General features: G+C 44.1%; 2 protein-coding genes across 2 annotated transcripts; both read right to left on the bottom strand.

Annotated features, from left to right (window-relative positions):
* Positions 1–2999: 2999 nt before the first annotated feature.
* On the bottom strand, positions 3000–3950 carry LOC141069295 (olfactory receptor-like protein DTMT). Its single transcript, XM_073558747.1, has one exon. It carries the CDS (start codon positions 3948–3950, stop codon positions 3000–3002), a length of 951 nt encoding a protein of 316 aa, XP_073414848.1.
* Positions 3951–20087: 16137 nt separating this feature from the next.
* Positions 20088–21008, bottom strand: LOC141069294 (putative olfactory receptor 1F12P). The gene has a single exon (XM_073558746.1). It carries the CDS (start codon positions 21006–21008, stop codon positions 20088–20090), a length of 921 nt encoding a protein of 306 aa, XP_073414847.1.
* Positions 21009–27542: the final 6534 nt, after the last annotated feature.

Below are 27542 nucleotides of genomic sequence, written 5' to 3'. Positions count from 1 at the left end.
TATGAGAGCGCTTACCTTTGAATATTATGAATGCGATGGAACTAAGTAATTGCTTCTAGAGATCTCAATATATACACTGAACCCGTGAGGTCCCTGACGTAAAATTACAATCAGAGAATTACTAACAAATTGGCAATTTCTTCTGTTGTTCACATTTCTGATCCCTTTGCGGCAATTTTCCTCTTTTCTATTAATATAACGTAAATGATGATACACAGCGCTCAGGAGATGTCTCATTATTAAATTTGATAAAAATGAATAATTTAGAGAAGAATTTGAAAATCACCAATATGACTCTTCATGATACTTTTTCTTTATAAAACACTTAATAAAAGTATCTGAATGTGTAATGTCATACCATCAATAGGTCCTACCACATGTACATGACATATACTTGATGTATTGTGCACATAACCATTCTCGAGGGTGCACCCATAGCTGCCCACCATATATAAAGAAACCCCCTCAGATATTACTTATCTCAAGAAAGAGTCTTCAAAGTTAGATGCCCAGTCCCTTTGCCCTGACGCGTTTCTCCCCATCAGTCCTGGGGTTCATCAAGGGATGCTTAGTAACGAAGAACATTAGTGAGTCAGAGAGCCAGTAATTCGGCATTTCATTCCCTCTACCACAAGGGAACAATGCCTGTTCTCAAGGGGGAATGAAATGACAAATTACTGGCCCTCTGACCCATTAAGGTCACTCTTTGCTAAGCGTCCCCTGATGAAACCCAGAACAGGTGGGGAGAAACGCATCAGATTAAGAGATTGGGCATCTAACTTTGGAAATGTTATTCTTTATATATGGCAGGTGACTTCTAGCTATGGGGGCACCTTGGATAATGTTTATGTGCACATTACATCAAATATATGTCATGTACATGTGGTAGAGACTGAAAATAAAAAACGGTCACAGGAGCGCAGGAATAAGACCAGGAAAAGGATACATTGTGTAGTCCACATCGCGTTTCAATGGTAACTCGTCTTCATCAGGTGGAAGACGGGTTACCATCGAAACGCACAATATATCCTTGTCCTGGTCTTATTCCAGCGCTCCTGTGACCATTTTTAATTTTCAGTCTCATCACTATCCTCCTAGGAGGTTTATGGCTGGAGCTGCGGTGGACCTGATATTTCCCCACAAAACCTCAGGCTGCTTTCACAGCGCTCAATTTAACCGCTTATTCTCCAGCTCTTATGTACATGTGGTGGGACCTATTGATGGTATGACATTATACATTTTATTTGAGATGCCTAGAAGGAAGGTGTATGTATATATTTGTTAAGTTTTGTTAAGTTTTAATTATGTTTAATTACTTTTGTACAATAAAAAAGCCCATATACTGCTCTTGTACATGAACAGTAGATCTGAAGGATATAATGAAAAATATCCGGTTATGCCTGACGAAGACCTCATGCTGAAATTAAAATGTGTTGCTCAGTACAAAATAATCTTGTATTGTACGTTCAACAATGGTGTTCCTCCACTCACTGTCACCTTGGTAAAATAAACGTTTGCACTGTATAAATCAGCACACTCAGGCTAAGTGCACACGCTGCGGATTGGTCTGCGGATTTTTATCTGCAGAACCGCAGGTAGAAAGACCTGCGGTTTTACCTGCAGATTGGCCTGCGGTTTTGCCCTGCGGTTTATCACCTCTACAATGGAAGAGGCGGTAAACTGCAGCAGAATCCGCAGAAAAGAAGTGACATGTCATTTCTTTCTGCGGATTCAAAACCGCAGCTTTTCCGCAGTTAAAAATCTGCAGCGTGTGCACAATGGATTGTAAATCACATAGACTTACATGCTACTGTACAATGTCTGCGGAACTTCAGCAGATCCGCAGCGGAACTGCAGCAAAAACCGCTGCGTGTGCCCATAGCCTCAAGGTATCCTGATAACTTTCAGGAAATCCTTCGGATACACTGTTCATATTTATTTTTTTTTACGTGGAAGAACTGGTGTTTGGGATACGGCAGCGACCCACTGTAAGGTGAGAAAAATTAGCTTTTTCTGTCACTCGGGTAATATACCAGGAAGAATTGTGCCGGACCCCTGTTTTTCGTTCTAGTACCGCACTTGCACACGAACGTTTTATTCCTGGCATCCCTTTCTGGGATATGGTTTTTACTCTTCGAAGTGTACGGTATATATCCTACGAGTCACATGTTGCTGGGATCTTCCAAAGAGCGTGCAATGAGTATGTGCGACCACTTTACCCTTTCTTGCCTGAAAAGGACCACTAAATGACAATTAGTGACCTGTAAGGATCCAGTCAAAACCACATTTCTTATAGCTGTTTCCACTCCACAGTAAATGGATATTATATTCTCATTGTGAAAATATGTTTTAATTGAATTTCTGCTATCCCTAATTAAGAAAATCCTAAGTGGCATATTTGAAAAATTTTCCTTAGTAAAAATTATTTAACAGGACCCCAGTTACCATGCAGTTTTAAACTGATTGTCTTTATTTCTTGTACTCTTTGATCGGTCCTATTGGCCCTATTAGCTGCCTCCAGAGCAGAAATACAGTCTCGAGCTGTCAGTCTTCAGATTGGGTCCCAACTCAACTAGGAGCACCATAAGAAGTTTTCAAAGTCCATTGGTTTGAGCGCGTTCCCACCGGACTAAAGGTCCAATCTTCAAAGACTCGCCAAATACACCATGTGGTTTCAGCCACACACTCACTTCTTCCTTCTTGCAGCCAATCTATATGTTCTTTGTTACTAAAGTGGCATCTTGTGGTGCTAGTCAAAGTACAATAAAACACAGAAATAAACACAACCTAAAGGCATGTGTATAACATTTGTCACGGAGGGAAGTATCACCTTCTCTTAATGTGACAACCTTTTATTTTGATGACAATTACATTATCTTTGTAGAGTGGCCTTTGTTACATTTTTGAACACATATAAAACATAATCATCCATCAAAGATAGAGGAATCCCTAGAAATTAATAGTAAATGGTAAGAAGACTCCAACCATCAAGTGTTACGTTAAGCTAAACTTATCGGTATATGACTTTGCTCTCCTCTGACTTTGCCACCCACCATTTTCAGTAGAGACCTTTTTACATCTTTATTCCTTACACTGTATATTAAAGGGTTTAACATGGGAGTAATAGTTGAATACAGAATAGAAAGTGTCAGTTCGAAGACCCGGGGATCTTTTAATGGTGGCATTATATACACGGACATCCATGTGCCATAGAACATGCTGAGGACTATCAGGTGGGACGAGCAGGTGGAGAAAGCCTTTCTTCTCCCATCACTAGATTTAATATGTAAGATCACAACGATGACCTTAATATAAGATAATATACTACACAAAAAGGGGCCAAATCCAAAAATTACAACTTCCATGTAGGTGAACAGCTGGAATCCAGCATTGGGACAGGCAATTTTGGCAAAGGCTTTAAATTCACAAAAGAATTGAGGGACTGTATTAGTATACAGCCAGATCTTAGATGATGTTAAGGTTGCGAATGCTGAATTTAAACAACCAATAACCCAAGCAGCCACCATGAACAGGATACAGTTCTTCTTATTCAGCATATGATGATAATGTAGAGGTCTACAGATGGCAACATATCGATCATATGCCATAATGAAGAGCAGAAGGTCCTCCGTAGTGGCCACATGAAGGAAGAAGTACATCTGGACAAAGCACTGGGTGAAGGTTAAGGTGTGGTCACAACTTAGGAACATGTGAACCAACTTAGGAGCCGTGGTGGAGGTGTAGCAAAGGTCAACGATGGATAAATTACACAGAAATAGATACATGGGGGTATGTAAGTGTTGATCTCTATATACTACCAGAATGGTGGCCGAATTAGCCAGTACTCCAGTGAGATAAACCAGAAAAAAGAAAAAAGATAAAAAAGGCTTATTGTCCTCATCTGTAGTAAACGTCAGAATGAAGAAATTGTATGTGAAATTCTCCATCATGATGACATCACACTGAAAAACACAAGTAGTAGAGGTCCTAAAATGTTATTGTGTAGTTTTAGAATTTGTCCCATATTATCTACCAGAGCATTCAGAGACAAGATATCCAGGGATGACTCTTGGTGCCTAAGGGCAATGGACCACTTCTTTATCTTACCGCCGGTTCTAAATCACTAGGCATACTTACCCGGTTTGCAATAGACTCTACAAATGTGGTTGACCCTGGAATTTGTACAGGACTGTTTCACACTGCCACATACCCTGGGCAAAATAATGGTAAATAAAAGGGTTTTGTTTGTTCCCTATTAGTGATGATCGAACGTGCTCGTATAACGTCTTATCCGAGCATGCTCGGGTGCTAGGGTATCTTGGGCATGCTCGTATAATATGTTCGAGTCCCTGTGACTGCATGATTTGTGGCTGTTAGACAGCCTCAACACATGTGGGGATTCTCTAACAAACAAGCAATCCTTGCATGTGTTGAGGCTGTCTAACAGCAGTGATTCATGCAGCTGTGGGGACTCAGACATAATATACAAGCACGCCCAAGATACTGGGATAACACCTGAGCATGCTCAGATAAGACTTTATCCATGCATGTTCACTCATCACTATTCACAATCGATGCTTGAAATATCCCTTAATAGAAAATTTAGGAAAAATTGGAACAATTTAACTTGAAGTCATTGACTGGGATTTTTCTTCATTAACCCCTTTCTGCCATGAGACGTACTATCCCGTCCATGTGCCCTGGGACTTAATTCCCAGGGACGGGATAGTACGTCATAGCGATCAGCAGCGCCCACGTGGTGAGCGCCGCTGATCGCGGCCGGGTGTCAGCTGATTATCACAGCTGATTATGCAGTCACGGACCGCCCCCGACATGTTAACCCCTTGTACACCGCAATCAAACATGATTGCGGTGTACCGGGGGTTAAAGGGAAGCATCGGCAGGGAGGGGGCTCCCTCCGTGCTTCCCTGAGCCCCCCACAGCAGCGCAATGTGCAGCGCTACTGCGGGGGACTCTTTCCCTACAGGCCCCCGGATCCAAGATGGCGACGGGGACCTTCGGGGGCCTGTAGGGAGCTGATTTCCTCACTGCATGCAAAGCGCAGGCATAAGGAAGTCTGCAGCAGTGCCTGTGACAGATCGCTGATCTGCCACAGTGATCTGTGATGTGACAGATCAGCGATCTGTCACAGGACAGTGATGTCCCACCTGGGACAATGTAATAAAGTTAAAAAAAAAGTGTGAAAATAATTTAAAAAAAATCGCTAAATAAATTAGTAAAAAAAAAAAATATTCCCCAATAAATTCATTTTTTGAAAAAAAATAAAAAAAAGTACACATATTTGGTATCGCCGCGTCCATAACGACCTGCCCTATAAAACTGTTTCATAAGTTAACCACTTTAGTGAACCCCTTAAAAAATAAAAATAAAAAATGAAGCAAAAAATAATGATTTATTATCATACCACCAAACAAAAAGTGCAATAACGCGCGATAAAAAAGACGCATATAAAAATCCATGGTACCGCTGAAAACGTCAGCTTGTCCTGCAAAAAACGAGCCACCATACAGCATTATCTGCAAAAAAATAAAAAAGTTATAGCTCGCAGAATAAAGCGATGCAAAAATAATTATTTTTTATATGAAATAGTTTTCATTGCATAAAACCGCCAAAACATAAAAAAGACCTAAATGAGGTATCGCTGTAACCGTACTGACCCAAAGAATAAAAACGCTTTATCAATTTTACCGCACGCGGAACGGTGTAAACGCACCCCCCCAATAGAAATTCATGAAACGCTGGTTTTTGTTCATTCTGCGTCACAAAAATCGGAATAAAAAGCGATCAAAAAATGTCACGTGCCCAAAAATGGTACCAATAAAAACGTCAACTCGTCCCGCAAAGAATAAGACCTCACATGACTCGGTGGGTCAAAATACGGAAAAATTATAGCTCTCAATATGTGGTGATGCAAAAACTATTTTTACAATAAAAAGCGTCTTTCAGTGTGTGACAGCTTCCAAACATAAAAACCGCCATAAATAGTAAATCAAACCCCCCGTTATCACCCCCTTAGTTAGGGAAAAATAATAAAATTAAAAAAATGTATTTATTTCCATTTTCCCATTAGGGTTAGGGCTAGGGTTAGGGCCAGGGCTAGGGTTAGGGTTAGGGCTAGGGCTAGGGCTAGGGTTAGGGCTTGGGTTAGGGCTGAGATTAGGGCTAGGGGTGTGTTGGGGTTGGGGTTGGAGTTATAATTGGGGGGTTTCCACTGTATGGGCACATCAGGGGCTCTCCAAATGCAACATGGCGTCTGATCTCAATTCCAGCCAATTCTGCGTTGAAAAAGTCAAATGGTGCTCCTTCCCTTCCAAGCTCTGCCATGCGCCCAAACAGTGTTTTACCCCCACAAATAGGGTATCAGCATACTCAGGACAAATTGCAAAACAACTTTTGGGGTCCAAATTCTCCTGTTACCCTTAGGAAAATAAAAAATTGGGGGCAAAAATATCATTTTCAAAAATGATATTTTATTTTCAAACCCAGGCGTTATAAACTTCTGTGAAGCACTTGGGGGTTCAAAGTGCTCACCATACATCTAGATAAGTTCCGTGGGGGGTCTAGTTTCCAAAATGGAGTCATTTGTGGGGAGTTTCAATAGTTTAGGTACATCAGGGGCTCTCCAAACGCACATGACACCCGCAGACCAATCCATCAAAGTCTGCATTCCAAAACGTCACTACTTCCCTTCCGAGCCCCGACGTGTGCCCATACAGTAGTTTTCTCCCACATATGAGGTATCAGGGTACTCAGGACAAACTGGACAACAAGTTTTGGGGTCCAATTTCTCCTGTTACCCTTGGGAAAATAAAAAAATTGGAGACTAATTGATCATGTTTGTGGAAAAAATAGGATTTTTTATTTTCATGCCTGGGCGTTATAAACTTCTGTGAAACACTGGGGGGTTCAAAGTGCTCACCACACATCTAGATAAGTTCCTTGGGGGGTCTAGTTTCCAAAATAGTGTCATTTGTGAGGGGCTTCTACTGTTTTGGTACATCAGGGGCTTTCCAAACGTGACATGGTGTCTGATCTCAATTCCAGCCAAAAACATCAAATGGCGCTGCTTCCCTTCCGAGCTCTGCCATGCGCCCAAATAGTGGTTTACCCCCACATGTGGGATATCAGTGCACTCAGGACAAATTGCACAATAACTTTTAGGGTCCTGTTACCCTTGGAAAAATAAGAATTGAGGGTGAAAAGATCATTTTTGTGGAAAAAATATGATTTTTTAATTGTATGGCTGTATGTTATAAACTTCTGTGAAGCCCTTGGGGGTTCAAAGTTCTCACCACACATCTAGATAAGTTCCTTGGGGGGTCTAGTTTCCAAAATGGTGTCATTTGTGGGGGGTTTCCACTGTTTTGGTACATCAGGGGTTTTCCAATCGCGACATGGTGTCCGATCTCCATTCCAGCCAAAAACGTCAAATGGCGCTGCTTCCCTTCCAAGCTCTGCCATGCGCCCAAATAGTCATTTACATCCACATATGGGGTATCAGCGTACTCAGGACAAATTGCACAATAACTTTTAGGGTCCTGTTACCCTTGGAAAAATAAGAATTGAGGGTGAAAAGATCATTTTTGTGGAAAAAATATGATTTTTTAATTGTACCGGTGTACGTTATAAATTTCTGTGAAGCCCTTGTGGGTTCAAAGTTCTCACCACATATCTAGATAAGTTCCTTGGGGGGTGTATTTTCCAAAATGGGGTCACTTGTGGGGGGTTTCCACTGTTTAGGTACATCAGGGGCTCTCCAAACGCGACATGGCATCCGATCTGAATTCCAGCCAATTTTGCATTGAAAAAGTCAAACGGCGCTCCTTCCCTTCTGAGGTCTGCCATGCGCCGAAACAGTGGTTCCCCCCCACATATCAGGTATCAGCTACTCAGGACAAATTGCACAATAACTTTTGCAGTCCAATATCTCCTGTTACCCTTGGTAAAATAAAAAAAATTGAACCTGAAGTATTTTTTTTGTGAAAAAAAGGTAAATGTTCATTTTTTTTTAAATATTCAAAAAATTCCTGTGACGCACCTAAAGGGTTAATAAACTTCTTGAATGTGGTTTTGAGCACCTTAAGGGGTGCAGTTTTTAGAATGGTGTCACTTTTGGGTATTTTCTATCATATAGACCCCTCAAAGTGGCTTCAAATGTGATGTGGTCGGTAGAAATAAAATGGTGTTGCAAAAATGAGAAATCACTGGTCAATTTTTAACCCTTATAACTTCCTAGCAAAAAAAAATTTTGGTTCCAAAATTGTGCTGATGTAAAGTAAACATGTGGAAAATGTTATTTATTAAGTTTTTTGTGTGCCGTATCTCTGTGATTTAAGGGCATAAAAATTCAAATTTGGAAAATTGCGAAATTTTCAAAATTTTCACCAAATTTCTGTTTTTTTCACAAATAAACACAAGTTATATGAATGAAATTTTACCACTATCATGAAGTACAATATGTCACGAGAAAACAATGTCAGAATCACTGGGATCCATGGAAGCGTTTCAGAGTTATAATCTCATAAAGGGACAGTGGTCAGAATTGTAAAAATTGGCCCGGTCATGAACGTGCAAACCACCCTTGGGGCTTAAGGGGTTAATTTCCAAGTATAGGAAAGGTCATGAAAACTGGACAATCAAAGAAAATAAATTGCCAGCACTTGATGTTCTAACTGAAAATCAAAGTTCTTCTACTGGAAAAGCCACATGAAATATAGCTTGCTGATGCATTTCTATACTAGCCCACTCTTAGTCATCGAGTCACCTTACTATTTTTTATGTTGTTTCTCCAGTGAAGATGGACATACTGTAGAATATCAGCATTTTAATTTGAGGCTGCCAAGACCAATTTTCCTACTGAAACTATGCAATGACCCAAGAAGTGTTTTAGGATTATGTATGACCTATATGATTGCATGTGTTACCTGCAGTAAGATGTGTCAGAGCCTTGTCTTGTAACGTGGCCAGCAGCTATCTAATCACCACATGCTACAACCTCTGGAAATATAAAAGAAGGTTCCTGTTCAAACTGCAAGTAGAGTACTCGGAAACCATGTTAAAAATTGATAATTTAAAACTATAAACCCTTTAAAGATACATAGAAAATCTTCATCCCAGCGTTTACTTTGAATGGAGCAAACAACTTTTCTCCCTACCTCTTAAGGTTACTAAAATCATTATTCCATTTTTTACTAGTTTGTGGAACTATTTTTAAGGTCCTTGAAAGAACCCAGAAGAAACCATAAAAGTGGACATACAGGAAACGTAGAAGGTCATGAAGAAGATCTCTCTAGTTGCATTTTATCTCACTAGCTCTTCATTACTTCTGGTTTTATGCTAAGAAAACCATTCTTCAAAAATCTGAGAAAAAGCTTGAGAACCTTTACAGAAAATAAGGTCACCTAGTGGACCATTCCTGGCAGCACTGGTGGGAATCATGGTACATGGTATCTTTGGTTATTATCAGATCATGGAAGATACATCATCAGCTGATTGCCATAAAATCACTGTTGAGATGAGATACAATTTCCTCCGCAGATGCTAATAATTTTTTCAGATTTTTCAATTTTTGACTGAAGTGTTAGAAGACTCTCAGACATCATCCCATCTTACCTCTGACTTGCCGAAGCTTATTGGATCATTTCTTTAGTGTTATGGGCAGGTTTTATATCCTTAATGGCCTAACACCTGATGTCACCTTCTCTCCATGGACAATTACCAATAATTCCGGAATTAGATTTTTTCAGTCTCTTCTCACATTGCAATAATATTCAAAAATAATTATTGTAACACATTTGGGATAAAAGAGATTTTGTTAACCATACAGTGTTTCTACATTATGTTTGGATTAATATTGAGATTCTGAAAATAGAGCTAATACTGTATGGAGCACTATGTGGTGCCCATAATACTGTATGGAAGACTATGTGGTGCCCATTCTACTGTATGGAAGACTATGTGTCGCCCATAATACTGTATGTAGGACTATGTGGTGCACATAATACTGTATGGAGGACTATGTGGTGCCCATAATACTGTATGGAGGACAATACTGTCCGGTTTCTGAGCAACTGTAGAATTTACTATATATACCACTCATGTAATGTAAGCGTGACGAGCGTCTGCTTACGCTGAGTCGTTTCTTCTTTGAATGGGTGGACCCTCTGGGCCATGGCACCCACCCACCTAGGGCGAGCTGACCTTGTGAGGAACCACCCCCTTTACAGGGAGTGTCAGGGGCAAGACCAAGGGGGTGAGCCACCACGGCAGCTGGACCAGACGGCCGGCTCAGGGAAACAAGACAAGGTGAGATGAGACGTTAGTTCAAAGAAACTTCTTTTAAGGAAGGCTTCAGGGATATCATCAGGTACAAACATAAACAGAACAGGGACAACATAGCAAAGTGCATGCAAGGGCACGCCAAAGTCCAAGCATGGCACGTGCAGATGGTAGGCGGAGGCACGATGACATCAGACTCCGGACAGCAAGCGAAGATCAACCGAGATATCAGGTTCTGAAGCTCTGTAGGCAATCATCAGGATCCGGACATCTGAAAGTCAGCCAGGGTTCCATGCAAGGAAACAAGACAGGGTTAACGACATGATGCGTGTCAACGGACACGCCAGGTTCGGGTTCACAGGACGGAGGCCAGCGCATGCCAAGGGGCATGCCAGGGATGGGTACAAGGACGGAGACCTGCGCGTGCGAGGGCACGCCAGGGATGGGTTCAATGGCATCGGAATCCGGGGTGCTGGCATCGACCGACAGGGTCCAGGAAGCAGGCTATGGACATCAGCTCCGGACATCAGGCCGCAGTCATCTAGGTCCGGACCCCTGGCAGCGGTCGGCAGGTTACGGAATCCGGCAGGCAAACTAGGGTTCAGAGAAGAGCAAAGAGAGCAAAACACTTTGTGCAAGAGTAGCACGAAAAGGCACAGTGCGAGAACCAGCGTGCGTGCAAGGAAGCACGGAGACCACAGCTGGGGGCACTGGCAGGTGGTACCGACGATGGCATAAGCAAGTGGGCACGACTAGAGGCGGCACCGCTGCGGCCACGCAGCCAGTAACCACTATAGCACTGGACGGGGGCACGGCTGAGGCACACAGGCGAGCACGGCTAGAGGCGGCACGGTTGAGGCACAACAGACAGGCACAGGCGACCAGGCACGTGCACGGAGCCACAAGGCAGGGCTAGGCAAAGATACAGGACAGAGACGCGTGCAGAGAGCACGGCAAAGCCTAGTAGGAAAAGTGCAAGAGCGCACGAAACATCAGAGGCAAGGCATAGAGTAGTAGACAGGACCCTGCGCATGCAAAGGACATGCCAGGGGCAAAGTACAAGGCGAGGCCTGCGCATACCGAGGGGCACGCCAGGGACAGGGCACAGAGCGGAGGCCTGCACGTGCAGAGAGGCACGCCAGGGACAGGGACAGGGTCTAGCAGCGGAGCGTAGGCCAAAGCCCAGAGCCGGGCCAAGGGAGAACCTTGGGACTAGACAGGGTACAGAGCGAGGCCTGCACGTGCAGAGAGGCACGCCAGGGACAGGGTACAGAGATGAGGCCTGCATGTGTAGGGAGACACGTCAGGAACAGGGTACAGATAGTGAGGCCTGCACGTGTAGGGTGACACGTCAGGGACATGGTACAGAGAGTGAGGCCTGCACATGTAGGGAGACACATCAGGGACAGGGTACAGAGAGTGAGGCCTGCACGTGTAGGGAGACACGTCAGGGACAGGGTACAGAGAGGGGTACCTGAAGCCACAAGCAAAGCGAGACAGGAAACATGGAAAGAAACATGGAACAGAATCAGGGCAAACAAGGACTACAAGGCAAAGACAAAACATGGCACGAAGGACAAACACTAGACAAGGCACGAGACAAGAGACAAATACGAGCACGGAGCGTGTGCAGAGATGCACTACAGAGCAAGGTGCAAGGGCACAGAATAGAGGGAGCAACCCAGCAGACCAAGTGGCCATGCAGAGAAGCAACACAATACTCAGGCCCTGAGCATAGGAAGGGGCGGTCTGATATAGGGCATAGCACCTCCACTTCCGGGTCAGGACCAGGGAAGAGCTTCCAGTTCAGATCCTCTAGGATCACAGAGCGCGGTCACATGATCAGGGCTTCAGACCTGCCGAGACGATTGCAGAACCAGACAGTGCAGGATCCTAGGAAAGGTCACATGATCAGGGTTTCAGACATGCAGAGATGAATGCAGAACCGGACAATGCAGGATCCTAGGAAAGGTCACATGATCAGGGTTTCCGACATGCAGGATCCTAAGAAAGGTCACATGATCAGGGTTTCCGACATGCAGAAATGATTGCAGAACCGGACAGTGCAGGATCCTAGGAAAGGTCACATGATCAAGGTTTCTAGACATGCAGAGACGATTGCAGAACCAGACAGTGCAGGATCCTAGGAAAGGTCACATGATCAGGGTTTCAGACATGCAGAGACGAATGCAGAACCAGCCTATGCTGGAACATAGGAAGGACACATGATCAGGGATTCTAGACATGACAAGATGATCACAGAAGGCAGAGCAGAAACGCAGGCATCCTGCAGCTCAACAGACATGAGGTGAGTGTGCACACTGCTCTAGGGAACATGCAGGATAGCAGACACCAGATGCGCGTGCACACCGCTCCAGGGGTCATGAGGCAAAACAGACATGGCGGACATGACAGACATGGCGAGCATGACAGTAAGAAGTAAGTGAGATCTTTGGCATTGTACTATACCTATATTTCTCTGCTGTATTTGTGCATCATGAATCATAGTATGTGTTAAAGGGGTCTACTGAGACTCATTCGTCCGGGGCTCACGAAAACCTGGAGCTGGCCCTGATCACAGGTTCAAGTCCCATAACGGAACTAAAAAATAAAGTACTTATCTTTTTACAATTCACAAATAAAAAAATGGAAAAATAAAATAATAAACATATTTGGTTTTCTTGTGTCCGCAAAAGTCATTTCTATGAACATATAAGCTTAAATATAACAATTTAATTTTAAACAAAATAACAATTTTGTCCACTCATTTTAGGGGTTTTGTGTGACATGTCCAATTTCTTTTTTTTTTATTCTGTTGTTTTGTGTTGTGCCAATACACACAAAGGAAATAAACATGTGTATAACAAAACATATGTAAATACAATAATTTTGTGGGAGAAATAATTCATTTTCTGGAACAATTTCAAGGGTGCCAACACTTTCGGTCATGACTGTATATATTGTGAGAATCATGTGGGAATAGTGGATGAGGGCAGGTATATCTCGCCCAGATTCCTTTCCTATGTGGCCTAGTCTGGTCAGTATCGCACCTGCTTGCTAATGAATAATGGGAGGTGGATATAAAAGGATGCCAGGTGCTTGTGTGAGTGTCTCAGCCTGGGAACACAGAGAGCCTGTCTGTGTGAGAGACACACGTGAGTGGAAGCAGTGCCCACTGCAACTGTGTTTTGGCTGGACGGGAGAAGCCCGCCAGTTGGTAGTTAGGTTGTCCATTGTTTAGTTAGTGCCGGACAGGCAAGGATTTGTTTTATGTTTTATTTCCTTTTGCATTGCTTTCACCGTTAATAAACCTGACCCAGGGTCAGTTACACCCGAATCCCAGCTCTGCGCCTGAGTTTCATGCTGAATGCACGTGACCTTTGACCCCAGCAAAGGCGATCCCGGAGTGTTTTATCACATTGTGGTGGAGAACGCGGGCATCACGTTGCAAGCATGAGCATGGAGGACGTGGTGAAAGCGCTGGTACAGTCCACCGCCGTCCAGCAAGAAGCTAATCGGGTGATGATGGCTCAGCTGAAGGAGTTGGTGGACATGACAGTTACCGATCGTTCGCTTCTCCAGCAGGTGGCGCAGCGCTTGGCAAGCTTACCTGAGGTTAACCTGGAAGCAGAGTCGAGAGTGATTCACGTGAGTCGGTACTGGCAGAAGATGATGACAGAAGATGACGTCGAGGCATACCTGACTACGTTTGAACGGACGGCGTTGCGAGAAAATTGTCCGAAGGCAAGATGGGCCGGCCTGATTGCCCCGTTTCTTTCCGGTGAGGCCCAAAAGGCTTATTATGACTTAGAGCCTGAAGCTGCGCAGGACTTTGACAAACTGAAAGCCGAGATCTTGGCCCGGCTGGGAGTGACGACTGCTGTCCGTGCACAGAGAGTGCATCAATGGACTTATCAGCCGGATAAACCACCGCGGTCACAGATGTTCGACCTGATCCACGTGACGAAGAAGTGGCTACAACCCGAGGTGCTGACAGCGCCAGAGATAATCCAGAGAGTTGTCATGGACAAGTACCTGAGAGCTCTACCGCCAGCCCTGAGGAAGTGGGTAAGCCATGGAAATCCTACAATGGCAGATCAACTGGTGGATCTGGTTGAACTTTACTCCGTGGCGGAAGGACTCCGAGACGACGCTACCCCACCTCGTTCTTCATCATCTCCACGTGGAACCGGTAAGACTGTTCCAGGGAGTAGGGGAGAAGGAAAAATCCCTAAGACAGTGGGGGAGGAAAACGGGACTGCCCGCACTGTGAGGCCGAGAGTAACGAACTATGGTCTAAGCAAGGGGCCCGTTAGGTGTTTCCGCTGCCAAGAGATGGGACATATTGCTGCGAACTGTCCGGTCACTACTGAATCCATGCAGTGCGACGTCACAGACTCTAAAAACCGCATGTCTATGGTTGCACGGGTAGTGAGTGTGAATGCCGGTCAAAAGGATGTGGAAAAACACTTGTGTGATTTAACTGTTGATGGCAAAAATGTGGTGGCATTGTTAGACTCGGGAAGTGTGGTGACTCTGGTGAAGGCCAGTCTGGTGTCAGACCCGACTGGACCATCAGACAAATTTTCTGTAACGTGTGTGCATGGAGACACCTGTTCGTACCTCACCACGGTCATATGCATTACAACTTCCTATGGGTCTGTGCAACATAAAGTGGGACTCGTCCCGGCGTTATTGCATGATGTTATCCTGGGCCGGGATTTTCCCCACTTCTGGCAATTGTGGGAGAATCAGTTGATGCCTTCGGGTAATAGTGTACATGATTGTTCTCCCAGGGCGCGTGTGGGTCCCGAACCCCGGGAAGAGGTCTCCCCGGAAGACTCGGGGGAAGAGTCTGCGGGAAATGACCTGCAGTTCCCGTTTTCAGTCATGGCGGGTGATACGGAGGAGACCGGGGAAGAGGAGGAGGCTGACAGCCGTCCACCTCCCCGTTTGCCGGATTTAGAAGTTCAGAAAGATGACTTCCAAAGCGAGCAAATAAAGGATCCTACCCTTTCTCAGGCTAGGACAAATGTAAAAGTGATAAATGGGGTACCCGTAGAACCTGGCTCTAGGCTGGCATATCCTTACATGGTTCTGGAGAATTATTTACTCTATCAGATAGAGAAAAAGGGGGAAGATACGGTGCAACTATTAGTCGTGCCAAAACCCTACCGGCGGCAGTTGCTGGACCTGGCCCACGGACATGTGATGGGAGGTCACCTGGGAGTCCAGAAAACCACCGAAAGGATATTACACTGTTTTGTTTGGCCAGGCATGCATCACGATATCCGTGTATATTGTGAGTCTTGTCCTGACTGCCAAGCCTCTGCACCTAAGCCCGGGTTCTGTAGCCCTTTGGTACCCCTACCTATTATTGAAGTCCCGTTTGAGAGGATTGGGATGGATTTAGTTGGGCCCCTTCCACGGTCTGCACGTGGACACCAACATGTCCTGGTCATCTTGGATTATGCCATTCGTTACCCGGAGGCCATCCCTTTGCGTAACACGGCCACCAAGACGATTGCCAAGGAACTGGTGCATGTGTTTAGTCGGGTCGGTATACCAAAACAGATACTCACCGACCAGGGGACCCCCTTTATGTCCAGGGTAATGAAGGAGCTCTGCCGATTGTTACAAATCGAACCGTTACGCACATCCGTGTATCACCCTCAAACAGACGGGTTGGTCGAACGGTTCAATAAAACTCTGAAGCAGATGCTGAGAAAGGTGATAGACAAGGATGGGAAGAACTGGGACTATTTACTTCCGTATTTGCTTTTTGCCATCAGGGAAGTACCCCAGTCTTCCACGGGATTCTCACCTTTTGAGTTATTGTACGCCCGACGTCCTCGCGGACTGTTAGACGTTGCAAAAGAAACCTGGGAGGGTCAGGTCACTCCGTTTAAAACAGTGATAGATCACGTCATACAAATGCAGGACCGTATTGCGGCTGTTATGCCTATCATCAAAGAACACATGATACAGGCTCAAGGAGCCCAAAAAAGAATCTATGATAGGGGCGCCAAGATCCGTACGTTTGCACCCGGAGATAGGGTGTTGATCCTGGTCCCCACGGTGGACAGTAAGTTCCTGGCAAAGTGGCAGGGCCCCTTTGAGATCAAGGAAAGAGTTGGTGAAGTGAACTACAAAGTATACCAGGCAGGTAAACGGAAACCTGAACAGATTTATCATGTAAATCTGATAAAGCCCTGGAAGGATCGGTCTGCCTTGTCAGCGGAGCTGGCCCGTCCTGTCTGCTCGCATACCGTACCGGAGGTACGGGTTGCAGAGACTCTCTCGGAGCGGCAAAAGACTGAGGTCAGGCAGTTTCTACTTCACAACCAAAAGTTTTTCTCAGAAAAACCCGGGCAGACTACGCTAATAAAACATGACATCGTAACGGAACCTGGTGTCACAGTTCACGTAAAGCCCTACCGAATCCCGGAAGCGTGCCGTGAAGCCGTTTCCCGAGAAGTGAAGGCAATGTTAGAGTTAGGTGTCATTGAGGAATCGCACAGTGCTTGGTCCAGCCCGATTGTGCTAATTCCTAAACCGGACGGCACCATCCGGTTCTGCAATGACTTCAGGAAACTGAATGCGGTCTCAAAATTTGATGCCTACCCCATGCCCCGGGTCGACGAGTTAATAGATCGGTTAGGAAAAGCCTGGTATATTACGACCCTAGACCTAACAAAGGGGTATTGGCAGATCCCTCTGGTGGAGGCTGCCAGAGAAAAGACAGCATTTGCTACCCCAGAAGGTCTATTTCAGTATGTGTATATGCCGTTTTGACTGCACGGAGCACCGGCGACCTTCCAGAGACTGATGGATCGAGTCCTGAGGCCAAATAGGCAGTACGCTTCGGCCTATTTGGACGACATTGTCATTTACAGCTTGGACTGGGAGACTCATCTCCAGAAAGTACAAGCTGTGATTGACGACCTGTGGGAGGCAGGTCTAACCGCGAACCCCAAGAAATGTCACATCGGGCTAGAGGAAGCCCGGTATTTGGGGTATGTAATTGGGAGGGGTGTTGTTAAACCCCAGGTTGATAAGATTCAGGCGGTTCAGGACTGGCCGCAACCTGTCAACAAGAAGCAGGTACAAGCCTTCCTGGGGATCGCCGGTTATTATCGCCGGTTCATACCCAATTTTGCAGCCATCACTACCCCCCTGACGGACCTTACAAAAGGGAAAGACTCCGTCATGATTAAATGGAGTTTAGCGGCTGAAGAAGCCTTCCATCGCCTAAAACGGGCACTTTGCTCTCAGCCCGTACTGGTGACTCCGGACTTCCGCAGTGAGTTTGTGGTACAAACGGATGCCTCTGATACCGGTATCGGGGCCGTACTCTCACAAGTGAGGGACGGAGTGGAACACCCAGTCCTCTATCTCAGCAGGAAGCTGAATAAACACGAGCAAAGGTATGCAGTCGTAGAAAAAGAGTGCCTCGCCATTAAGTGGGCTCTAGAGGCCCTCAAATATTACCTGGTGGGCCGAAAGTTCAGGCTGATCACTGACCATGCCCCTCTCAAGTGGATGCACTTGAACAAGGAACGGAATAGCCGGGTGACCCGGTGGTTCCTTGCCCTGCAGGCCTACACTTTTACGGTGGAGCACCGCCCAGGGGTACAGATGGGAAATGCAGATGCCCTGTCCCGAGTGCACTGTTTGGCGGGTGTCATTGCTCGACCGGAGTGGTCTGAGCAGAAGGGGGGGATATGTGAGAATCATGTGGGAATAGTGGATGAGGGCAGGTATGTCTCGCCCAGATTCCTTTCCTATGTGGCCTAGTCTGGTCAGTATCGCACCTGCTTGCTAATGAATAATGGGAGGTGGATATAAAAGGATGCCAGGTGCTTGTGTGAGTGTCTCAGCCTGGGAACACAGAGAGCCTGTCTGTGTGAGAGACACACGTGAGTGGAATCAGTGCCCACTGCAACTGTGGTTTGGCTGGACGGGAGAAGCCCGCCAGTTGGTAGTTAGGTTGTCCATTGTTTAGTTAGTGCCGGACAGGCAAGGATTTGTTTTATGTTTTATTTCCTTTTGCATTGCTTTCACCATTAGTAAACCTGACCCAGGGTCAGTTACACCCGAATCCCAGCTCTGCGCCTGAGTTTCATGCTGAATGCACGTGACCTTTGACCCCAGCAAAGGCGATCCCGGAGTGTTTTATCACAATATATATAAAATTCCAAATGGTAATAAAAAATGAACAGCTCACAGTGCAAATAACAAGCTCCATCAATGAAAAAAAAACAAAAAACTGATCTCAGAACATAGCGGCATCAAATTATTATTATTTTTATACAAAGTTATGAATATTTTTAACCAATAAAATATAAAGAAAACTATACAAGTGTGGTATTGCTGTAATCATGCTGACCTGAAAAATCATGTTAGGTCATTTTTCTGTACAACGACTGCTGGAAAAACAGAACCCCGAAAACAATGGTGGAATTTTGAGTTTTTTTTTCACTATTTCACCCCACTGGGATTTTTTTCCTGTTTTTCAGTACATTGTATGGTAAAATGATTGGTGTTGATCAAAATTGCAACTCATTCAAAATAACTCTGAATCCCTCCTGCTATGTTGCTAAAAAACTAAAAAAGTTATGGCTCTTGGAAGAAAGGGAGGAATAAACAATACTGTAGTGTGTAGTGAAGAGGTTAACATTGTCTATGAGAAAGGCCAAGTATTACATTCTACTAAGGAAGTCTTGATAGTAGAAATGGATGAATGTATTCGAGTGCTATTGAATTGTACTCGAATATAGAAAACCCTGCTGCTGGGTTGTTGCCCTCATACGGCCCTCTCCACGTCTCCTGGTGTACTGGCCTGTCTCCTGTTAGCACCTCCAGCCTCTGGACACTACGCTGACAGACACAGTAAACCTTGCCACAGCTCGCATTGATGTGCCATCCTGGATGAGCTGCACTACCTGAGCCACTTGTGTGGGTTGTAGAGTCCGTCTCATGCTAGCACGAGTGTGAAAGCACAACCAACATTCAAAAGTGACCAAAACATCAGCCAGAAAGCATTGGTAGTGAGATGTGGTCTGTGGTCCTCACCTGCAGAACCACTCCTTTATTGAGTGTGTCTTGATAATTGCCAATAATTTACATCTGTTTTCTATTCCATTTGCACAACAGCATGTGAAATTGATTGTCAATCAGTGTTGCTTCCTAAGTGGACAGTTTGATTTCACAGTTTTATTTACTTGGAGTTATATTCTGTTGTTTAAGTGTTCCCTTTATTTTTTTGAGCAGTGTATTTTGACCATTTTATCAATTTGGGACAAACAATACAATGGGAGAAATTATTTACCGATAATTCACCAAATTTGAAACATGTCAATTTAATTTGCACACCATCAAATATTGTCTCGCCTTTGTTCTCATGATCTACCAAGGTCTGAGAGGTCAGTCTAATATTCATAGCAGCCCATTAGCTAAGATATTTAGATGTTCATTACTCCTAAAATCATCACAGTGTTAACAGGAATCTCTGGTGCTCCATTTTTTTTTTACAGGACAAAGAACTAATTTCAAAATCAGATCTAAGTTCCCTAAGAAAACGTGGGTGAAACACAGAATGTAAAATCATTTTAGATATAATTCTGCTCCATGTTGCAGACCATAGCAATGTTTGACCCTGGTAATAATAAAATTGAATACATTTACCCCAAATAAATCATTTTATTTTATGTAGGGTTTACACCTCCAAACTCCAAAACATATATCATATACATTGTGGCAAATATCTACTCTTCATAGTTTATAATTTAAATAGTTTTTAGCAGTTTCTGAATGGCATGCATTACTTCTTTATTGCGAAGTGTGTAAATGAGAGGGTTTAACATGGGGGTCACCGTTGTGTACAGCACCGAACAGATTTGCTCTAAGATGTCAGAGTATTTTGTGGATGGGGCCAATATGACAGAAGAAGCTGTGGTATAGTAGAGGAGGAGGACGGTAACATGAGAAGAACACGTGGAGAAGACCTTTCTTCTTCCCTCTCGTGATTTAATGTGTGTGATAATGGTAATTATTTTTATGTATGAGATTAAACTGCACAAGAACGGGCAAAGTCCCAATAGTACAATTTCAAAGTAGACCAGATTGAAGAACTTCTCTAAGCCTCCACAGGAGATCTTAAACAGAGCCTTAAAGTCACAGAATAGATGGTGGATCTTGTTGGCACTGCAGAAAGTTATCTTCAAGGCTTGCGTTGTAATTAAGAGCGAATTCAGACAGGCTGAAGACCAAATGGCGACAACGAACCCCAAACACGTTCTCCTACTCAAAATCTGATGATAATGTAAAGGTCTACAGATCGCAACATACCGGTCATACGCCATTACAAATAATAGAGTATCTTCTGTGGTGCCAAACAAGACGTAAAAATAAAACTGGGTAAAACATTGTGTAAATGATACAGTTTGGACACCAGTGAAAAGCATGTAGAGAACTTTAGGAATGATGACACTCGGGAAAAGAACATCAATAAGGGACAGATTACTGAGAAACAGATACATGGGGGAGTGGAGCCGGCGATCGGTGTATATCACTGCAATGATAATTATATTCATTAATAGTCCCATCAAGTATACAGTCAGCAGTGTGATAAAAATGTAAGGGGTGTCCTCTGGTTTGGAAAAAAAGGGAATCATTTGGAAATATTTAGTAGAGGTCTGGTTTTCCATGATGTTTTCAGCCTTACTCTCGAACATGAAAAATGTATTTTCTTAAGGCTGTAAATAGATGATTCAGTGACGGTAAAGCCTAATATAAAAAGCAAAAAAGTAATATTATAAATTACTGTTTGCATTATCATCTCTCCTCCCCCATATTTATATAGAGAGGTGATCTATTGTTAGGTTTGCATTTTATATACTGTAAATATAATGTACAAGGTGGGCTATTTACACTCCCTGACAAGTTATGTCGCTTATCCATGTTATGTAAATAAAAGCTTAAAACCTGACGTTAAATTCATCCATTGGTTGTACAAATTATTCTTTTGAAAGCTGAAACCCTATGAAATAAAGAAGAGGAATGTGGTTTAGGTTAAGAAAATAAGTTGGCATCAATGCAGAAATATTGATCATTTAATGGGCACAGAATGGTCAGATTTTGGCAAGACAAAAGTTTTGTCGCCTGGTCATATAATGCACCCAATCCTAGTTTACATCCTCACCTGTGCACAGTAAATGATCAGTTAATTAGTGGGTGTGTATAAAAAGAAACCCAGCACCCCAGACCTTCACTTGAGCTGCAACTTGAGCTCTGACAACATGCCAAAAATCAACCCTGCGACCAAAGCCTGGATTATCAAGACGCTGAAGACCAGATCCACTGCAGAGGTGGCTGGCACCTTTAATGTGTCTCAGCATCAAGTACAAAGAATTAAAAAAAGATTCGAAGAGACTGGAGATGTGTTTGACAAGCCCAGGTCCGGCAGACCCCGCAAGAAAACTGCTCAGGAGGAACGTTTGTTGGTTAGAAAATCCAAAGCAAGCCCCTCTTCCACTGCAGCAGAGCTCCAACAGGCCTGGTCACCTCAAATCCCTGTGTCAACTATAACAGTTTGTAGGATTCTGTCTCGAAATGGCCTCCATAGTCAAATCATTGCCCAGAAGCCAGCACTAAACAAAAGGCAAATAAAAAACCGTGTGGCATTCGCAAAGTCCCACAGCCTGCTAAACAGATGGACCCTGGAAAAGTGGCAGAAGGTGGATTTCTCTGATAAATCTTCGGTAGAATTACACCACAGCTGCCGCAAATACTGCAGGAGACCTACTGGAGCCCGTATGGATCCAAAAAACATCCAGAAAACAGTTAAATTTGGTGGTGGAAAGATCATGGTCTGGGGTTACATTCAGTATGGGGGTGTGCGAAACATTTGCAAGGTGGAAGGAAATATCAATAGCCTAAAATATCAAGACGTATTAGTTACCTCTAATATTCCAAATCATAAAAGGGGTCAAATTCTGCAGCGGGATGATGCTCCATCTCATACATCCATCTCTACAAAAAAGTTCCTCCAGGGAAAAAAGATCAAGGTGCTCAAGGACTGGCCAGCCCAGTCACCAGACATGAACATCATTGAGCATGTTTGGGGTAAGATGAAAGAGGAAGCTTGGAAGACAAAACCAAAGAATCTAGATGAACTCTGGGAGGCAGGTGAGACTGCATTCTGTGCTATTCCTGATGACTTCATTAATAAATTGTATGAATCATTGTTGAACCGCATGGATGCAGTCCTTCAAGCTCATGGAAGCCACACAAAATATTAAATATGACTCTAATAGCACCACAACGTCATTCACCAATGTCATGCAACATATATTTGTATTTTAAGTTAATTATTTGCTTGAATATCACATTACTTTCTGTGGCCAACAAAACTTTTGTCTTGCCAAAATCTGACCATTCTGTGTCCATTAAATGATCAATAGTTCTGCATTGATGGCAATTTATTTTCTTAACCTTTTGGAGAGTTTCAGCTTTCGAAAGAATAATTTATACAACCAATGGATGAATTTAACGTCAGGTTATAAGCTTTTATTTACATAACATGGATAAGCGACATAACTTCTGTCAGGGAGTGTACATGGATACACCTGGGTGGGCCATTTATAAAGTTGGATCCAAAATAGCCGACTTCAAAATGGTCGCCATAGTCACCATCCATTTTGAAAAGTTTTCTCCCTCCCATATACTAGTGTACCACAAACAGGAAGCTGATATCACCAACCATTCCCATTTTATTTAGGTGTATCCATGTACATGGCCCACCCTGGTGTATCCAAACAAATGGTCCACCCTATATATTGAGTTGTGGTAGACAAGAGATTTGGTGCAGAATATTTCTATACAAGGTTATACAAGTATGAAGGTGACAACCAATAACTTTAATATGAAACAAAAGTGAACTGTTCTTTCAACAAACTTAGCTAAGAAACTTTGTAATAGATCTTATCAGAGAAATGTGTGTCTTTCTCCACTTATGAGACACTTCTTCCTTCCCCATCTGCCTCCTGAACTTCTCAACCATTCTATAGAAAACATCTGAACACTGTATTCTTGATCAGACAAGATGGATTGCTAGTGCAGTGAGTTGTCAGGCTACACAGCCTATTATACCCTATAGAGAGGGGAGGGAGAGGCGTAAAGAGGAGTAGAGAGAAATAACGGGCAAAGTGAGACACAGTAAGATCGTGCTGATCTTTTTAATTAGCTTTCTATCTCACTATGTAATTGGATTGACATCTACACAGCTCTGTAATACAGGATAATGTCTTCCAAGCTGCTGCTTTTGTCAGTGTGCTAACTAACGAATAAAGGACAGCCTCTTTGTGTGCTGTGCTGTGTATGGGAGACATCATAGCAGCTAATCTCTTCCCACCAGCTCAGAGTCAACTGCAATTTAAGAGATTGAGCCTGGAAAGGGGAAAACTTGGGAAAATCTTAGAAATAAGGACAGCTTATTATGAAAAGTTGCTTAAAAAACATTTTCCTTTTAACAAAAGGATGCCAGAGATTATGCCAATGATATTCATAGTATTCATAGGGGATAGAAGAGAGAGAACCCTTATGCAAAGCTTAAAATGAGCCACCCCACATTTTAGTTTTACATTTCGCCATCCAGAATGGGCCTTGTGTTTGGCTAACCCTCCGCACTGAACCATTTTCATCCCTTTGTTTGTTGAGATTGTAGTTGCCACAGAAAGGGAAGTCCGGCAAAGGTTCTTGCCCCCCAATACTACAAGGGAAATATATCTACCAGGACTGGTCCCTCTCTCTCCTATGGCCCCTTAGCATCCGATTTTGTCTTCTTCTATGGTAGATACAACCTAGTTCATATTATTTGCTTGATTACATATTTTCACAGTTATGTCATGTTACTATACATAATAGTTTGGCTTGGTTTTCAAGATTAATCAGAACAATTTATGAGAGTTGAGTAAGCATGTACCCCAGGTAGGCATTGAATCATTTTGTTGGTTAAAGGGGTTGTTTGAGAGTTTAAATTGGATCACCTATGCTTAGGATAGGTTATAAATATCAGATTGCTTGTCAGTGTTAGGCGTCGGGATTCTCCCTCTGTACAGGAGGAATCCCAAGCCATGTATTCTCCTGCGGTCTCCCATTCAGTCACGGTCGCAGCAGATCCTGCTCAGCAGAGACGTCGGTCTCAGTGTATTGCTCAGACCCGTGCTGTTCGGTTGTTTGCTGCTGCCTCTCGAGGTTCAGCTATAGCAATCAACAGCAAACAGCAGCGCGCAGTCGTTCCTGAGACTTAGACCGGGTTTTGCCCTACTGAGCTTGCTCGTGAGGCGGCAACCTCTCATTGGTGGTCGGCGGTCGGCTGCTCAGATCCGAGCCCGGATTGATGCATTAGCAAGGTCCTGGCAGACTAGGATGTATGAAAGGATCTCATAGCCGCACGGCCGTGTGCTAGTATAGACCATGTGGTGTGTGTGTTGTATACACGTATGATTGTCTCTGGTCACTGACTCATTATTAAACCCCTACCCTTGGTATGCATGAGTTGTTCAGCCCAGACAGCTAGTGCCAAGGCTGATAGTGGAGGAAGGAGGTAGTCAGTGCCTAGCGTCAGCGCCAAGTAGTGGCATCGCCTGTGCGATGCCGTGCGCATAGTGGGTCCGGTCAGACTCTAGCCCCAGCATTCTAGGGATTGAGCCTAGAGACTGCACTTGCGCCATATCTGCTGTGCCCTGTGACGTCCAACAGGAAACAGTGTTCTTATATGTTGTTGCTGCGGCTCTGTGGAGTAACAGAGTTCGCCGCTGTTCACACCGGGTAACGTTTAACCCGCGTGTTTTCGGTGCTCAACTGCCATATTGTTCCGCCATTACTTAGCAGCAGGTTCCATCTCTGCATGGTGGTCCCTGGGTTGCGAACGCACCTTATTATTATACTTTATTTGGTGCGTTCCGTCAGCCCTAACAGTCACCTGCAGGTCAGTTCATCTTCAAATAAATGTGATCAGTGTACAGTGCAGTGGTGTATATCCTCTGTATACTATAGATATCCATCAGCCCCTGCTCCAAATATTATTATTATGCATTTATATAGCGCCATTTATTCCATGGCGCTTTACATGTGAAAAGGGGGAAATATAGACAAGTACAATAAACATGTGAAAGACAAGGGACACCCAAGTACAGAAGGAGAGGGGACTCTGCCCGCGAGGGCTCACAGTCTACAGGGATTGGTGAGGATACAGTAGGAGAGGGTAGAGCTGGTCGTGCGGTGGTTCAGTAGACCGAGGAACATTGCAGGCTGTAGGCTTGTCGGAACAGGTGGGTCTTCAGGTTCTTCTTGAAGGTTTCCGGTGTTGGTGAGAGTCTTATGTGTTGCGACAGAGAGTTCCAGAGTATGGAGGAAGCACGGGAGAAGTCTTGTATGCGGTTGTGGGAAGAAGAGACGAGGGGGAGTAGAGAAGGAGATCTTCAATATCAGGAGAGCAATGGTGTTGCAAGATTGGACAATCCTCTTTCATTTGATAAATAATGTGGATATTGTTTTAGAATGACGGACTTTCTGTCTGTACTTAAATGATGCACAGTATCTATGTGATTTTGTATTATAGAAGTATCATGTAGAAAGCGTCCCAGAATAAATGACACACTTACCTTTAATTGACAGCATTTATCCTGGTGTATGCGATGACTTGCTGTATACGGCCAGTGGGATTTATACTGTGTAGGTGCCTAAGGGAGATAGTCCCTTACATTCCCTTGGGTTTCCCTAAACTGTTTTAGTATTATCATGTCTATTTTAATTAGGTGATTACTGCTGTTTCTTGTTCCCCAGGGCGGTCTGTATTACATCTACAGATGTGTTAGGATAACTGAAGAAATACACATCATTTGCAGCCGTAAAAAATAGTATTCAGAAGTATAGAAGAGGATGTTTCTGGTTATGACCCACTGTTTTACAGAGAGACTTGCTAGTGGAATAAAAGTAGTCCACAACCCTCTTCCAAACACACTGAATGATGGACTTTTCTAGAGCTGAGCAAAATAAACTTCCCTGGTCAGGAATCCATGTCGGCGCTCTGTTGAAGTTGGATGAGGGCAGTGCAGACTTCCTAATCTGGCACTGAGACTTGTGAGGAAGGCGTTAAAAATGTCAAAATTTGTCTGATCTACTGCTTAACTGGTTGAGCTCTTGGTCTTACAAACTTTTTAACATCTTTACTTGGTGTTAACATTTGTAGTCAGAGGAGAACGTTCAACCTGGAATTTTCTTTCAGTGCAAAGTTACCTGGCAACTCCAGTCCATCATATTCACATATGGCGATGCTATATTTGGGTGACTACTTGCACAGTTCTCAATTAAGGTGTTTTTAAGATGCCACTGTAAGTCAGTGGGATAATTGATGTTCCTTCATAAAAGAACCTATGAAACACTATGAAAGAATTTCCCTATTCTAGTCAAACAGACCTGTGAATGCTACAGTTAATCATGTTTATACACATGCAGTGTAATTGCACCTTTAGCTGTGAGCTGTGACACCCTGTCACTACTGAGATTCAACTCAAAGTGACTGCTACATTCCCTGCTTCAGCTTTTATACAGGCTGTGATTGTCCCTCCTGCTTGGCTGTGATACACTATTTGACGTGATTGTGTAGGATCGTGCGCCAACCGGGGGGTGGTCCCTTCAGCACACACTTCGTACTCCCGAGGCAGCCCCTGGTACCTTCCCGTGGAGTGAAAAGACTGGAGTCAGAAGCATGTAGAAGTTCATTCAGGTCCTCTTTATTTGATGTCTTCTCTGACACCCACAGCAAACGACAGCTTCTGCACACTGGCCTGGGTACCCGTCACCACGTCTCCTCCTTTCTTTTCCCTGATGCGACGGCCCTCTAGGTTTTTTCACTGCAACTGTCTAAGTCACCGGCCACAGCGCTTCCCCTGGTTGGGCCTGTCCACCTACTGTGACTCCTACTGCCTCTTCGGTGCCCAGCTCTCCCACAGTCCGGTACCCCAAGTGTCTTCTGTCTGCAGCTGTCCTATCCCCCCAACTGACTGACCCTGGGACTTTCCCTCCTTTTATTTCCTCTTTTTGGAATTCCCCTTCTCAGTTCCAGTGACTCCGCCCACCATGACTTTGCGTTTCCTAGGTTCAGCTGCTGTCAGGTCCTTTTCTCCCCATCCTGTCTGCCTCTAGTGGCCAAACTCAGTACTCCACTGTTTCTAGCT

The sequence above is a fragment of the Dendrobates tinctorius genome, unplaced genomic scaffold (genome assembly GCF_039654945.1).
Source record: "Dendrobates tinctorius isolate UK_male_01 unplaced genomic scaffold, ASM3965494v1 ptg000257l, whole genome shotgun sequence".
In the NCBI taxonomy this organism is placed as follows: Eukaryota; Metazoa; Chordata; class Amphibia; order Anura; family Dendrobatidae; genus Dendrobates; species Dendrobates tinctorius.
This window is presented reverse-complemented; position numbering and strand designations above follow the sequence as displayed.

Coding starts and splice junctions, on each gene's coding strand:
- LOC141069295 (XM_073558747.1), bottom strand. CDS start 3,950: ATGATGGAGAATTTCACATACAATTTCTTCATTCTGACGTTTACTACA.
- LOC141069294 (XM_073558746.1), bottom strand. CDS start 21,008: ATGGAAAACCAGACCTCTACTAAATATTTCCAAATGATTCCCTTTTTT.